We start from the raw sequence: 16275 nt of genomic DNA, 5'->3' as shown, positions 1-16275 counted from the left end.
GATTAACCTTCTCTCTTAGGTGTTGTGCCGTAGCATTCCAGAGTTGGGGTGCAATCATTTAAAAAAATGCCTTATCATCGAGTCCCTATAATTTTCAGAAAGGGGACTGTTAGTAGCTTTTGATCCATAAACTTAAGTGAGCGCAAGATGTTATATGGGATAAATAATTTATCAATAAATTGTGGCTCATTTGATGAGAGAATTTTAAATGATAAAAGTAGAATTTTGAAGGTGAGTCTATGGGAGATCAGAAGCCAGTGAGATTTAACTAATAAGGGTGTTACATGATCATATTTTTTAGCATTATGGATCAGTTTAACAGCAGTATTTTGAATTATTTGAAGACTTTCTTTTTCTTTTTTTGTAATTCCTATTAATAAGGAATTACAGTAGTCAAGTTTATCAATAATTAACGGATGGCTTAGTATATTTAAAGATTATGGCTCAAGAAATTTGAAAATAGAACGAATCATTCGTAGCCTATGGAAACAAGATTTTACTATACTGCTTATGTGCTCATGATACAAAAGCTCATCATCAATGATGACTCAGATAATTTTTATTGACGTTACTATTTCTAACTGTATGTTATTAAGGGTAAAAGTGGCACCTAAGTTTATTCCATTCTTCCATGGCAGAAGTAAGACTTTTGTTTTTTGTATATTTAAAGTAACATATTGGAATGTAACCATTGTCTGACACACTCAAATTTATTGTTTATTTCAAGTATTTCTTCTTTGTTTTCTGGGTTCAAAGGGTGCAATAGCTAGATATCATGAGCATAGGCAAAAGTGGTGAATCCGATGGACTGACAGAGCCTTAGGCGGGGCGATAGAAAGATATTAAAAATAGATCCTTGGGGAATTCTGTATTTAAGAGAATAAGACTTATAGGTGGTGTCATTAAAGATAACTTTAGATGAACGATCGGTAAGGAACGACCAGAGCCATTTAAATATCTGCCATGAGATACTTATCGACGCGAGTCTTTCGAGGAGTAGTGCATGATCAATGGTATCAAATGCTGCTGACAAACCTAGAGAGAAAAGGATAACAGAATTATGATGATCTAATGATAAAGTATGTTAGTGGTCAAACCTATCAGTGAATATTCAGTGGAATAGTATTTTCTAAAACCTGTTTGATTTGGATGGATTCTACAAAATCAGATAATTGGTCGAATTCTATTCTTTCTGTTAATTTGGCTATAAACAGGATATTAGCAATAGGTCAGTAGTTTGATGTATTTTGCGAGTTAGCTTTAAGGTCCTTAGTTATCAGGTAGACAGTGGCAGTTTTCCATTTTAATGATAAAGAGCCAGATTTCAGGCTATTTATGATAAGTGTGTACGAAAGGTCCAAAACAGGAAAAAAAATTGTTTTAGGATAAAATGTGGGATGATTTCTCAACGTGACCCCTTGAATTCATTGAGCATCAGGGATATTGATAGGAAGACTGCCAATGCTAAATCAAAGGGCCCCTGAAAAAGTGTCGATGTTCCCAGCATCGACAAAGGCGGGAAGCCAGCCAAAGGCCCGAAAAAAGAAAATCATCAAAATGAAGAAAAAATGAATTTAAATATATAAACACGAAAAAATGGTACGGGAAGGCACTTGAAGAGAGAAGTGTTCAAAACACACAACTTCTTCGCTCCTTGGAAAAGGAAGAACTGAAGGTCCAGTGAGCTGACCTCAGGCAGGAAGGCACATGCACTGTTTGGACAGTGTCATAGTTTTAAAATGACAGTGCACTTTGGTACATGTCTATACTGGCTCCATGGATAATGTCACCCATATGTGAGAATATACTGCCTGCTTGTCCTAGAACAGGTAAATATTGTTCTCCTCCTCCTCTTCCCAGCAAGTCAAGTGAAAGGTTCGCATTTCACATTAGGAGAAAGCTAATTGTGTTGGAAAAGTTAAATCTAGTTGGAGGGTAAACAATGGAAAAAATTGGGGACATCACTCAACCATCAACAGGATGAAGAACAGATGATGAGAGAAGCTCCATACACATGCTCAGTCCTGAAACCCATCTCCCTTGTTTCAGTTTGAGTTATTTTCTCAAAATTCTGCAGGGTACGACCATACCTCGAATATTGTATGCAATTCTGGTTACCGCCTCTCAATAAAGATATAGTAGAATTAAAAAAGGGACAGAAAAGGGTGGAAAAAAATTATAAAGGCGATGGGATGACTTTCCTGTGAAAAAGGCTAAATCAGCTATGGCTCTTCAGCTTGGTGAAGAAACAGCTCAAGGAAGATATGAAAGAAGTCTATAAAATACAGAGTAGAGTGGAACAGGTAGATGTAGATCGCATTTTACTCTTTCCAAAAATATACAGGGCATGTAATGAAGCTACTAAATAGTTGATTTAAAACAAACTGGAGAAAATATTTCTTCAGTCAACATGTAAAAAACTCTGGAATTCATTACCAGAGAATGTGGTAAGAGCAGTTAGCTTAGAAGGGTTTAATAAGAGGCTTGAATAATTTCCTGAAAGAAGCCAATCACATTAAATGGACTTGGGAAAATCCACTGCTTATTTTTATGATAAGTAGCATAAAATCAATTTTACTCTTTTGAGATCTTGCTAGGTACTTGTGCCCTGGATTGGCCACTGTTAGGACACTGGGCTTGATGGACCCTTGGTCTGTCCCAGTATGGCAACTCTTATATTCTTAGGGTTTCTAAATCCTGCAGCAAGTGAAAGACTATGCAACTCATACTGTGGAATCATGAGAGAAAAAAAAGGAACTGTAAGCTTTACAGCAAACCTAAAACTCAGATTTGTGAAACAGACATATAGAAAAAGGAATACACTTCTCTCTCCGTATTCGCTGTGATAGGGGATTAACAGAACCGCAAATACAGAAAAACCGCAAATAACTTTTTCATATGTTATTCGCTGTTTTCTATTAAAAGCCATCGTGAATATAGTGAAACCACAAATAACATGGTGGGAGACCTGGCCTATTCCTGAAGGAGAGGTAAAACACGGTGAAGAAAGTGCTGGGAATTAGCAATTTTCTCTGTAAATGCTTGGAATCAGCGATTTCTCAATGCAAGCTGATGTAATTTTGGGGAGGAGCCAGCAAGCTAAAAACCGTGAATAATCGAAACCGCGATTACTGAAACCGCGAATACGGAGGGAGAAGTGTATTTTTCCATCAAGAGAGCCAAATATGTTAAAACAAATTATTTTCCTACCTGATCAAACTGAGGATCTTCACCTCTTTGAAGTGACCTGGACAAAAGCTTTTCCTAGAAATAAAATGGTACAAACATTAGATAGTATAATCATGAGAAGTGGTTTGCATTGAAATGAATACAAAGTACATGCGCCAAATATTATGCCTGAAAACAGTGAGAGCACAGTTACTTACTGTAACACAGGTGTCATCCAGGGACAATAGGCAGATATTCCCACAAGTGGGGTGATAGCATCCACGGAGCCCAGTACGGACAGTATGAAAAGTGTACTGTCACTTTAAGTTTTAAGAAACTTCGCGACTGCCTGCACCGCACATGCACGAGTGCCTTCCTGTCCAATGTAGGCTCACGGTACCTCAATTCCGTAAGCAAGCTAAGAAGCCAACCAGGGAAGGTGGGTGGGATGTGAGCATATCTGCCTGCTGTCCCCAGATAACACCTGTTACGATAAGTAACTGTGCTTTATCCTAGGATAAGTAAGCAGCACATTCTCACATGTAGGTACCGAAAGGTACCAAGTTGTCAGCTGAAATGGCTGTAGATTGGGATGTAAAAGAGACCCTTGATTCTGCATGAGAAGAGATGGAAAGATCTGCAGGGTATTGGATCTTTGACATTGAGCTGAAGTAGAAGGGAGAACCACAGTTGTCTGGGCCACCGAGGAGCTATGAGGATCATGGTGGCTGACTGTCGCTTGAGCTGGACTAGCATCTTCAGAATGAGAGAAATTAGTGGAAACGCATAAAGGAACTTGGCAATCCAATCCAGAAGAAAAGCATCTACCTCTAGGTGATGAGGAGTTTATTGTCTGGAACAAAATTAGGCAGTTTGTGATTATGTCTATCTGAGGAATCCTCCAAAGATAGAATATCTGACACAAAATTGCAGACTTGAGCATCCATTCGTGTGACCAAAGAAATCTGCTGAGTTTGTAAGCAAGAGTATTTTGCGCCCCTTGAACATAGCCAGCTTTTAGAAATAAGTTTCAAGCAATTGCCTTTTCCAAATTTTCTTGGCCTCTTGAAAAAGAGTCAGAGAACCTGTACCTCCTTGCTTGTTTATGTAATACATCGCAACCTGATTGTCCATGCGTACTAGGCTTCATCTAAGGCACGGCAGATGATGGGTTGTATCAAGAGAAGTTTCGTCAACAGGAAGCCTGAGGTCATGATGCCATTATGCAGAGCCATGGTGAGACCTCATCTAGAATACTGTGTGCAATTCTGGAGGCCACATTACTGTAAAGATGTGCACAGAATTGAGTTGGTTCAGCGGATGGCCACCAGGATGGTCTCGGGGCTAAAGGGTCTCTCGTACGAAGAAAGACTGAACAAATTGCAGTTCTATACTCTCGAGGAGCGTAGGGAGAGGGGAGACATGATTGAGACATTTAAGTACATCACAGGATGGGTCGAGGTGGAAGATGATATCTTTCTTCTCAAAGGATCCTCAAACACAAGAGGACATCCGCTCAAACTCAGGAGAGGGAAGTTTCGTGGAGACGTCAGGAAGTACTTCTTCATGGAACGAGTGATAGAGCATTGGAACAAGCTTCCAGTACAGGTGATCGAGGTCCGCAGTATCCCAGACTTCAAGAATAAATGGGATACCTATGTGGGATCACTGCGAGGGTCATACCAATGAATAGGGTCGCTAGGACATAGACTTAATAGAGCAGGTCAATAGAGTTAAGGGGACCAGTAGACTTAAAAGGGTGGGTCAATGGTATGGGCAGACTTGATGGGCTGTATCCCTTATCTGCCGTCATCTTTCTATGTTTCTATGTTTCTACTAGGACGACTTGACTAGATATAATGTACTGAAAAATCTTCATAGCACAGTGAATCTATCTGAGTTACAAGAGATTTATATGAAGGTTCTGTTCTTGACCAGAGATCATCCAGTTGAGCTCCTCAAGCATACTTGGACGAGTCTGTAGTCAGAACTTTCTGATGTGGAGGGATCGGAAACAGAAGCCCTTTGGAAAGATTTAAGGAATTCATCCAACACTGAAGAGATTGACAAAACAATGATGTAACTGTAATTTTCTGTGAGAGTGGATCGAGAGTTTGAGACCATTGTGACGCTAGGGACCAATGAGCTGTTCTGAGATGAAGTCTCACGAAGGGGGTAGCATGAACTGTAGAAGCTAATAGTATCATCATTTGTCTGGCTGAGATGGATAGAAGATGATAGATTTGATAGCAAAAATGAAGCCATTTTTCTTGTCTTTGCTGAGGCAGGAACGCTTTGAGTTGAATTATATCTAGCAGGGCCCCTATGAATTGTAGATTTTTGGGAGGAATTAAGTTGAGATTTTTGTAAAATTGACTTCGAACCCTAACTGTTCAAGAAACATAATTGTTGATTGTGTTGCTGAGAGGACCCCTTGAGGAGAGGTGTCTTTTATGAGCCAGTTGTTAAGATAGGAAAACTCTTGAGCACGTAAAGCTGCTGCCATTACTACAAGGCACTTGGTGAATACTTTTGGAGAGGATGCCAGGCCGAAGGGCAGAACTTTATATTGGAAATGTTGATGGGCTATCTGAAACCACAGAAACTTTCTGTGAGCAGGATGAATTGGTATACGAGTATAAGCCTCTTTTAGATCTAGAGAGCATAGCCAATTGTTTTGATCTAATAGTGGATATAAAGTTCCCAGAGATAGCATTCAAATCTTTTCTTTGACTAGGACTTTGTTTAGGTCTCGGAGGTCAAGAATCGGACGCAGATCTCCCATCTTCTTTGGGATTAGAAAATACCTGGAGTAGAACCACTGATTTTTCTGAGGAGGGGATACCACCTCTGTGGCATTTAGTTGAAGCACAGTCTCTATTTCCTGAAGAAGAAGGGACATCTGCTGAAAGTTGAAAGAGGACTGACTCTCTTAGAGGATGATTTGGAAGTAGTGACAAAATGCAGAGAGTAACCCTTCTTGATGACTTTGAGAACCCACAGATTGATTGTTATCAGAGTCCAACGTTGATGGTAGAATTGCAGACATCCTCAGATTGGTTGCAGAAGAGGCTGAGATAGGGGAACAGCAGCAATGCTCGCTAAAAGGACTGAGCAGGTTTTTGAGGATCAGCCGCCTGAGCTTTCTGAGGCCGCTATTGTTTTTGCTTCTTTTGTGGTAGTGGCCTCCGAAGTAGAATGTTTAGAAGTATATCGCCTCTGATATGAGTAGAAAGGTTTAGCAGATTGCTGTGAAGCTTGAGGCTTAGATTTTGTTCGGACCAAAGAATTCCAATTTTTTGAAGGTTGTGTCAATTTTTGTGTGGCAATCTCGATGGAGTCACCAAAATGTTTTCTCCTAAACATGGAATATTAGCTAATCTATCCTGGAGATTGATATCCATATCAGAGACTCTTAGCCAAGCTAGGCATCTCATAGCCACCTACATAGCAGATGCTCTAGATGTCATCTGAAAAGCATCATAGGCTGACCTCGCTATGTATTTTCTAGTCTGCGAAAGAGTGCTGAAATTCTGAAAGGTGTTGTGAAGGAATATACTTTTCAAAATTAGGCAATTTCTTTACCAGTTGTTTTAAATAACAGGACATGTAGAAATTGTAATTAAGGACCCTGTTCGCCAGCATAGAATTTTGATAAAGGTGACATCCAAAGTTGTCCATAGTACGGCCTTCAGGCCCCGGTGGTTCTGAAGCATAAACTCTTGCAGTGGAAGATATTTTAAGGGTTGATTCTATAAGTAATGATTGATGTTGAAGTTGTGGTTTATCAAACCCTGGACAAGAAATGATTCTGTAAATGGAATCTAGTTTCCTTGAAGATATTGTGATAGTTAAAGGTTCTTCCCAATTTTTGAGAAGTGTCTCTTTAAGAATGCCATGCAACGGTAACGTGAGGAGCTCTTTAGGAGGCTCATCATAGTCCAAAGCATACAAGTATTCAGCACTTGGTCCAGTGTCTACTTCCAATCTGACAGGTAGGGTTTTGCCCAACTGTCTAACTGTCTAAAGAAAAGTTTTTCTGTATGAGATCCAGCTCTGGGAGGTGTCTTGTGTGGTGAATGTTCTGAAGGAGTGTCATAAGACTTTGTCGTAGATGCAAATTCACATCAAGTCAGATCGCAAATCTGAATCATAGAGAAGATTTGGTGAAAATGTGGGTCAAGGAGAACAATGCTTATGAGATGTTTTGTGATATTTTCAGTACCGATCCGATGACGACAATGACGAGGTTTCACGAGTGTCCCTTTTTTTGCTTTGAAGCATAAGATCGAAGCAATGAGGACTGACAATGCCTTGGTATCGAACGCTGTGCTGAAGAAGAGCATTGATGCTTCGAAGTAGTGGATCAATGCCTCAATGGAGAACGTCGATGCAATGAGCTAGAATGTCAATTGGAGGATCAATGTCTGGATGTAGAACGACATCGAGATGGGGAGTGATGATGTCATGCAGAAGATCCATGAGAAGTATCTCGATGCTCCGATGGATAGCTGACAGCAGTACCTTGATGCCTCATAGTGCTATGCTCAGGCTGGGCCGGTAACCGAGGGAGTCGATGTTAGCACAAGCATGCAGTGCAATTTAAACATGTCACCAATCTCCCTCTGGAAGAACTCATCAAGTTTCTTCATGAAAGTACACACTAGTACTCATGGCTCATCAGCCGGTACCATCGGTTTAGCAGGTTGTCTCGGAGTGGGTGACCTCGATGAGAATGCACACCGTGAAGGAGACAAGCTACAAAACTGGATAACGATGGTGTTGATGTTTGGTCTGCATCAAGGGACTCGATGCTGTTGAAATCTGCGACACTTGCTGGAAAGTGGATGGCTTCTTAGCTGGCTTCCCCAATATTGTAAGATTTTCCGATGTTGATGCAGGAATTTTTGATGCCGATGGCTCCGAAGATTTGTCAGTGTCCATGGCCGAGCCGAACAGCTTCTCCTATTGCATGCAACGGGCTTTGATTGAGCGCTTTTCCAATAAATAAAAGGATATGAGCTTCTTTGCGGATGATAATAAAATCTATAATAGATTAGATACTCTTGATGGTATGGATAACACAAGGAAAGACCTAATGAAGTTTGAGAAATGATCTGAAATTTGGCAGCTAAGATTTAATACTAAGAAATGCAAGGTCATATATTTGGGCAAAAAAATGTGGGAACCCCATTTAGGGCAGGGGTTCTTAACCTGGGGTCCATGGATGGGTTTCAGGGAGCCCATGAGAGTCAGATAAAAATTAACATTTATATTCACTATACAGCCCGGTACTATTGATTTTTCACACAGATAATGAGAGAGTAGATATAGTAATAGTAGTAGTAGTAGTAATGGTAGTAGAAGACATAGTAGTAGTAGATATGTTTTAATTTGCACAAGAAGATTGTATTTCATAATTAAAATGAGTGGTCATTGCTAGAGTTGGGCCCAATGGGGTGACTCTTTTCTGTTGCAGTGGGCATCGGGCTCTTTTAAGTATTTGGGGGTGCATCTACCTGTGTCTACGACTAGCCTCTATTCTCTTAATGTTGCTAAACTCCTTTCCGATACTAAAACCCAATCTGACACCTGGGGGGGGGGGAATCTTCCCTTGTCCCTCCTGGATCATATTGCTCTTATTCAGATGGTGATCTTTCTCAGTTGGTTATATGTCATGCAAATACTCCCCATCAGATTATTGAAACGGGACCTTATTCGTCTGGCTCGCTTATTTTCTGGCTTATGCTGGCATTGCCAGCGACCGAGGGTCAGATATCACTTTTTGGTGGGTGGCTGGTTGCAGGGGGGCCTCAGGCTTCCTCACTTTGGTCTTTATAATAAAGCCTGTTTATTGCATCACTTGAAAGATTGGCTGCAGGAAGAGACTCAATTTACTCTTTTAGATTTCAAAATTTCTTTTTATTTTCCTCATTCTCTACGCAGCCTTCTCCATTTGCCTAGTAAAGAGCTTCCGCCGCTGTTCAGATCTAGTTTTCTTTTGAAATCTATGCGGGCTGTGTGGGGGAGTATCATTGGTAAGTTGGGTGGGGATCCTCGAGTTACAAATCAACTCAATCTGAGGGGGAATTTAGCTTTTCCACCAGGAAGTGATAACCCCAGCTTCCGAGATTGGGCTCATAGAGGGATTAGTCTTGTGGAACATTTGTTGATCCCAGAGGGTGGAATGAAGCCTTTAGCAGATTTTGGTGATCAGTTGGGCTGCTGTTGGGGAGATACTTTTGCTTATTGTCAGGCTAAACATTATATTCTTTCTCTTCCTCAGGAACGGACTGTGCAACTGATTGGACAGGGTCTTCGAGCTTTCTATGCTGGCGTGGCAGATTGCCATACTTCGGTGTCGGCGTTGCATAAAGTCCTTCTTTGTTTTGAATGCCCTAAGGATGTCCAATCCATCCGGATACTGTAGATTGATCGATAGATACATACATTCAAAATTGCCACAGTGTGTACCTAATCTAATTTAATTTTAATCAGTAATCTTATATTCTGCTATTTTTAATTCAAATTCAGAGCGGATTACAACAAGAACAACTCTACATTAAGGGAAGCACATATACTTAAGTTATTGCACAAAAATACAGTATCAAAAATAACATTAATAAAAAAGTAGGTCTTTAAAACTTTATGAAATATAATATACAAATTCTGGCTTATTTCTAAAGGAAGATTGTTCCACATCTGAAATTGCCTGATAAGAAAATGATCGTTATCAGTTGACTCTTAACTAAGTTGTTCATTTAAAAGTATGTGAATTTTCAACAAACTTAAACAGAAGTGAACCAAGGATATACAAATGGTAACTAAGACAAGTTAGAATCCAGCTGTATAGACTTAGTTACCATTTGTATATCCTTTGTTTATTTATTTCACAAAATTAATAAAATATTTGAACTAAAAAAACTAGAATCCCTTATCCATTTAATATCTGCTATTTCTATGTTCAGAGCTCTTTTTAAGTTATTGGGTGAAGTTTGTCAAGTAACATATCTCCTCCCCACCCCCACCCCAACTTCAGCCATTAGGTAAATAACAAAATCAATTCAATGGCAAAAATTTTTAAAGAAATGCAACTGGTGATACTACTACTGATTTCATTAATGCTTTTCAATATTTATCTGATTATCACCATACAACAATAATGGGAGACTAGAACCAAAATAAATAGCCTAAACAGAAGTAAATGGAAGTGAAATCATCAAAACTGTAGCAGGCATTTTCAGACATCTGCTTTACAATTAATACAGAATATCACAGTCAAATTGATTTTTAATTACCGTATATGTAGGACAATGTGACTGGCAATTGCTGCCAGTGGAATACTGCATACTGTTCAAGACCTTGTTCATAAAGTTATATAATACTGTTTCCCTCAATTTTTATCCTTACACCTTTATGTCCCTGCTTGAGCTCTGCATTTGACTCATCAACACCTATTACTGTATGTACTCGAATATAAACTGATCTGAAAATAAACCAAGGTAACCTTTTCCCCAAAAAAACAAGGACGAAAGGTTGACTCCAATATAAACTGAGATTAGAAATTTGAGTATCTGAGTGTCATAAGTAATCACTAATTTTTCAATTGAAGCTGTTTCAAATCCAAAAAAGCTAAAGAAGAGCCGAGAAATATCTTCCTACTTGGGGCCACGATCAGTGACATAGTAAGCGGGTACGAGGGAGGCGGTCTGCCATGGGCGCGGTCTTCCTTGGGGCGCCAGCACCCCTCCTCCTCTCCACCCTTCCCACTCCTCCCCTGCCACACGCAAGCTCCTTCTTTAACTTTGGCACAAACAGCCATGACCTTGCTGCCCTTGTCAGCTTTGATGCTTTCTCTGAAGTCACTTCTGGGACCCGCACCTAGGAAGTGACATCAGAAAAAGTGCCGAAGCCAATGTGGGAAGCAAGTTCATGACTGCTTGCACCAACGTTAAAAAGGTACGGGGCAGGGGCGCATAAGCGCATAAGCATGCTGCAGAGGGGTGTCAGAGAAAAAGGCGGGAGAGGGGCGCCACCTCCCCAGAAGCTGGTCACCTTTGCTATGCCACTGGCCACGACACCAATCAAAGTTTCTGAACTTCTATCCCTACCAGAACACCTGACCTCAGTCATACTTGCAGAAAACAGAAAAACTCTTTTCAAATACAAACCCACATATTAAAAGTACTATTGCACACAAATGAAACCCTAATATGATACACCACAAAAAAGAGAAACTTAGGACTCAGGAAGCCAACGTTGATGTTCTGTGCTGGTGCTGGTGCGTGCTATAGGCCTGCTGGCTCCCACTCTTCAAAGGAGGATTTTTCAAAGGGAGTCCAGCAAGCCTTGGCCATGCAGATGCTCAAGGCCCTTCACCAGAACAGAGCATCGGCTTCCTGAGACCCAAAACTGTAAGTGAGATGTCAGTCTGGGGCAGGGGAGCGGGTAGTAGTGGATAGGAGTGTCGGTCATCAGGGTGGAGGCAGGAAGATAGCAATGCCAGTCATCAGGGGGGCTAGCAGTACCGGTCATCAGAGGGGGGTGGGGGAGACCGAAGTGCTGGTCATCAGAGGGGGTGGAGGATAGCAGTGCCAGACATCAGGGGTGGGGTGAAAAATAGCAGAGTTGGTCATCAGGTGGGGAGGGGAGGAGGAAAAAAGCACTATCATCAAAAGCAAGGCTCGAATATAAACCACCATTTTTGGGCCATTTTTTGGGCCCAAAAATCTTGGTTTATATTTGAGTATATATGGTATCTGTTTCTTCTTTCTGGCACATTTTACTGAATACCATTTGAAACTCTATGTTTAGCATTGTAGGATCTACTCTATGCAATACCCTACCCTTATGCCTCTACAAAAAGAGCCTTCACACCTTTATTGTATTGAGTGTCATAAAAGCATATTTGTTTCAGGAAGCATTTGTGACATATGAACTGCCTTTTTTGACAGTATGCTGGGCAGTCGATCTCTGGGGCATGGGAGAAGCAACGGGCAGAGATCACTGATATTTTTCTCTGTCAAATTTTGTATTTCTTTTCCTACTTATGTGATTTTATTGTATACCTGCACCACTTTGATGGTCTTTCCTAAGTGGTTAATCAAATAAAAGGAACCTTGAACTATAGAAAACACAATAGGAATATATTGCTCACCAAGGGTTCAGCCATTACTACTTCAATTTTCTTTTCGGCATGTACTGCAAACTCTGCAAAGAGACTTTTGATGACATATTCACCAGGTTTGATATCAGGATCAATAGTAATGTTTGACATGATAACTCTTCTCTTCTCACAGATCAAACTGTTGATAGAAGAAAGCTGATGCTTGTTTGTACTGGTAGTTGGTGCAGATGCTAGAGAAGAAACAAAAATGAATAAAAATTACTTTTTTCATAAACTTTTAGAATTACAGTAAAATTTGGAATAATTTAAAATGGCAATCAATATAGGCAACAAAACAACTTCCACTAAAACTGATGTCTCACTGATACCACCCCAGCCATATTATATGAACTTCCCATCTTAACATCCACAATACAAGCAAACTTAATTTCATAAAACAATAAAATCTGAGTTATCACTGTAAAATAATAAATAAATAGAAATAGAAAACTAAAATGGTGGATGGTCTTCGTGATAAGGTATATGGGGACAGATTTAAAGATCTCAATCTGTATACTTTGGAGGAAAGGTGGGAGATGGGAGATATGATAGAGACATTTAAATACCTACGTAATATAAATGCGCACGAGTCAAGTTTCTTTCATTTGAAAGGAAACTCTGCAATGAGAGGGCATAGGATGAAGTTAAGAGGTGATAGGCTCCGGAGTAATCTGAGGAAATACTTTTTACGGAAAGGGTGGTAGATGCGTGTCTGAATTCAAGAGGGCCTGGGATAGACACGTGGGATCTCTCAGAGAGGTCAGATTTGTATGTAACTCAGAACTTATAGATTTTAAGATTCTTGCTCCTTACCAGTGTTCCCTCTAAAGCACTGTTCTTTAACCGCCGGTCTGCAGAAAATTCCTGCTGGTCCGCGGAGGGACGGCGAGATCGACGCGGTTAAATTTCCCGTCGGCATCTCTTCCCCTTTCCCTTCCAGGGCTTAGGATCGGCTGCGGACAGCAAAAAGAAACACAGAAGCCACGGGACTTTTCCTCTTGCCTGCATCGCTATAGACTCTGCCGATCCTGATCCCGCCCCCCTCTGAAGCGACTTCCTGTGTTTGAGGGGCAGGATTGAGACCGGCAGAGCTTATAGCAAATAGCAAGAGGAAGGGTCCCGTAGCTTCTGTCTTTGTTCAGAGTTCTGGGCAAGGGAACTGTAAGTAAACTGATGCAAGTTAAGAACCAGGCTGCTTCCAATTTAGTGTCAGTTATGGTGAGACCAGCCATTGTGACACTGGAGTCACTCTGGGGTCAGCAGTCAAGGGAGGGAATAAGAGATGCTGGATTCCCACCTGTTGTGGGAAGGGGATGGTAGACAAGGGGGGGAGATTGGTGTGACAGAAGGGAGATGGTGGATCCCCTTGGGGGAGGATAGTTATTTGAACTAGGTGGGAGTTGGAAGAATAGGGACACAGACAGATGTTGGACCTTGCAGGGGGCAGAGAGACATGGAAAATGCTGAACAGCAGAGTAGAGTATGAAGACAGAAGTAAGATGTTGGACATGGGTAGAGGGAGTAGGGAGACAGAGGGGATATGCTGGACATGGTGAAGGGAGAATAGAGAGACAAGGAGAAGATGCTGAATAAGAAATGGAGGGAGTAGGGTGATGGAAGGTATCTGCTGGATTAAGATGGGGAAATGAGGGGAGGTACTGGAATACGTTCAATATAAAATCATAACTGAGGCTTGTGCGGATGGGAACAGATGGTTTGCGGGGACCAAGCTTGCGGAGACGGGGGCAGAAATGTGTTTTTTTTAATTTCATTCTTAGTAGTTTGCCGGTCCACAAAATAATTATTTTATTTCTGCCTGTCCACAGGTATAAAAAGGTTGAAAAACACTGCTCTAAAGTACAGCTTGCATAACCACAGGCTGTTTTTAATGTGGCCATCTATCATTCCTGAATCTGCTGCAGGGGAAAAGTAGGGGTCTATGCCACTGGAAAGACTGCTCAGTGAAATCAAACGAAGCCATGACCATGTTCTTAAGTATGAGTCATACTTAAGTCGAGCATGTAACTCGAGGACTGCCTGTACAAAGAAGGATGGAGAAATACATGGAAAAACAGGAGACTATGTTGTAATGATGGGCTGAATCTTACTATGGCAGGTAAAAGAATCCATGCTGAGAAATTCAGGCAATATGTTTCTAGGCATTTAAACTAGATGGTGGGGGTGGCATATGGATGCAGGTCACTTCTGGTGGCCACTCCCAGCAAAACTCAGGATGCCACAGTAATATAGATAGTAATGTAAATAACAATCTTAGCAATTCACTTCTTAGCAATGCCGTAGGAAATAGTGCTACCCGATTCACGATTCGAATCAGTTCACCGATTCACTTCGGGTGAATCGATTCAAATTTTAAAAAAATCAGCTTCCCAATTCGGACCCTCTCCCCTTGCCCCCTAAAGCAGGAGCGGCAGCGCTGCTCTTTCTGGCTGGCCGCTGCCGCACCTGTTTTAGAGGGCAAGGACGAAGGGTCAGTCGGGAAGTGCTGCTGTCCGGCTTCCCTCCTGGCCTCACCAAAGGACTGCCCCCCTCCGAAAGGCAGCACAGGCACCCCCCTGTGGAAGGGTACAATACAGGAGCTATTGTTTTTTGCACAATGGCTTGATACATGTGATAATAACTTAAAGTTCACTTTAAGCTATTCAATTTTCAAGCTCAATTTTTTTAGATTTATCTATCAAACGATTGGATGATAGGTTCACTACCTCAGTTTATACAAAACCAACATATACTTTGTTGTCCTACAATAGTAGTCATCCTATGAGATTCAAGAACAGTCTGCTTTTTTTCTGTTTCTGAGAATCAGACAAAATTGTTCATCATTAGCTTCATTTAAATGACAAGCCAGAGACATGCAAAAAAAATTTATTTCCCATGGTTATCCCACTGCAGTAGTTAAAAAAAAAAAAAATAATAAAAAAGCATAGAAAAGAGCAAAGCATTACAACAAAGAGTTCTTACTGTCACATACAAAAAAAACCGTGGATATGTCTGTTCAAGCTTGTGTTATCAAATGCTGCAGTCGAGGTTCAGAAGTGGCCAACATTATGGGCCTGTTTTACAAAGCCGTACTAGCGGCTGCTGCGTGGTAACGGCCCCAAAGCCCATAAAGATTTAAAGGGCTTCGGGGAAGTTGCCGTGCAACTTTGTAAACCAGGCCCTATATGTAACTGGGACATTGTACAAACTAACCCAGTGTTTCATGAAGTTGATTTGAGGATAGCATTTTCACACTGAAATCTTAAGGAAATTTTTAAGATAGGTGGTTTACAGTGAGCTCAGGGTTACCATGGGGACATTATAAACGTATGACATGTAGCATTTGCCAAATAACTTTACAAATTAAGACTTCCATCAATCCTTTAGAATAGTAAAGAATATTGTTTACAACAGTGTTCTTCAACTTTCTGACACCTATGGACTGGCGGAAATAAAATAATTATTTTGTGGACCACCACCAGTCCACGGACCGGCAGTTGAAGAACACTGGGCTAAGTCGTGGGCCAGACCCCACCCATACCCATTGAAGCTAGCAGCTGTAGCAGGAAGTATTTCTATAATTGAAGAACTAGTAAAAGAAGGGATTCTAGAGGAATGTACATCTTCCTGGAATACCCCTTTGTTTCCCATACAGAAATCAGATGGCTCATATAGAATAGTGCATGATTTGAGGGGCTTGAATAAATTAATAAAGCCTGAGTATCCTGTGGTTGCAAATCCTGTAACAATACTGACCATCTCCACCCAATTTCTGTCCCAGACCCCGCCCCCGTAATAGTACTAATTATAACACCATTTTTTCCATTCATTTTTCATATATATACACACACACAATTGTTTTAACAACACATAATGGTTAACCACAAAATTAAACTACACAAAGCACATTGTATGCTTCTCAATATTCATTCCTACCAGAACAC

General features: G+C 40.8%; 1 protein-coding gene across 8 annotated transcripts in view; it reads right to left on the bottom strand.

The window, feature by feature from the left end:
• The window catches only part of FRYL (FRY like transcription coactivator), a 768252-nt gene that overhangs the window by 629165 nt on the left and 122812 nt on the right, over positions 1 to 16275 (bottom strand). For all 8 annotated transcript variants that reach the window (XM_033945802.1, XM_033945793.1, XM_033945809.1 and 5 more), the window contains 2 exons: positions 12326 to 12525; positions 3211 to 3264 (listed from right to left, as the gene is read on the bottom strand). In XM_033945802.1, coding sequence (XP_033801693.1) covers positions 3211 to 3264; positions 12326 to 12525 — 254 coding nt within the window. The remainder of the gene's footprint in view (positions 1 to 3210; positions 3265 to 12325; positions 12526 to 16275) is intronic.

This window comes from Geotrypetes seraphini, chromosome 1 (genome assembly GCF_902459505.1).
Source record: "Geotrypetes seraphini chromosome 1, aGeoSer1.1, whole genome shotgun sequence".
NCBI classification, from domain to species: domain Eukaryota; kingdom Metazoa; phylum Chordata; class Amphibia; order Gymnophiona; family Dermophiidae; genus Geotrypetes; species Geotrypetes seraphini.
The sequence above is the reverse complement of the archived record's forward strand: the minus strand, read 5'-3'. Positions and strand labels throughout refer to the sequence as shown.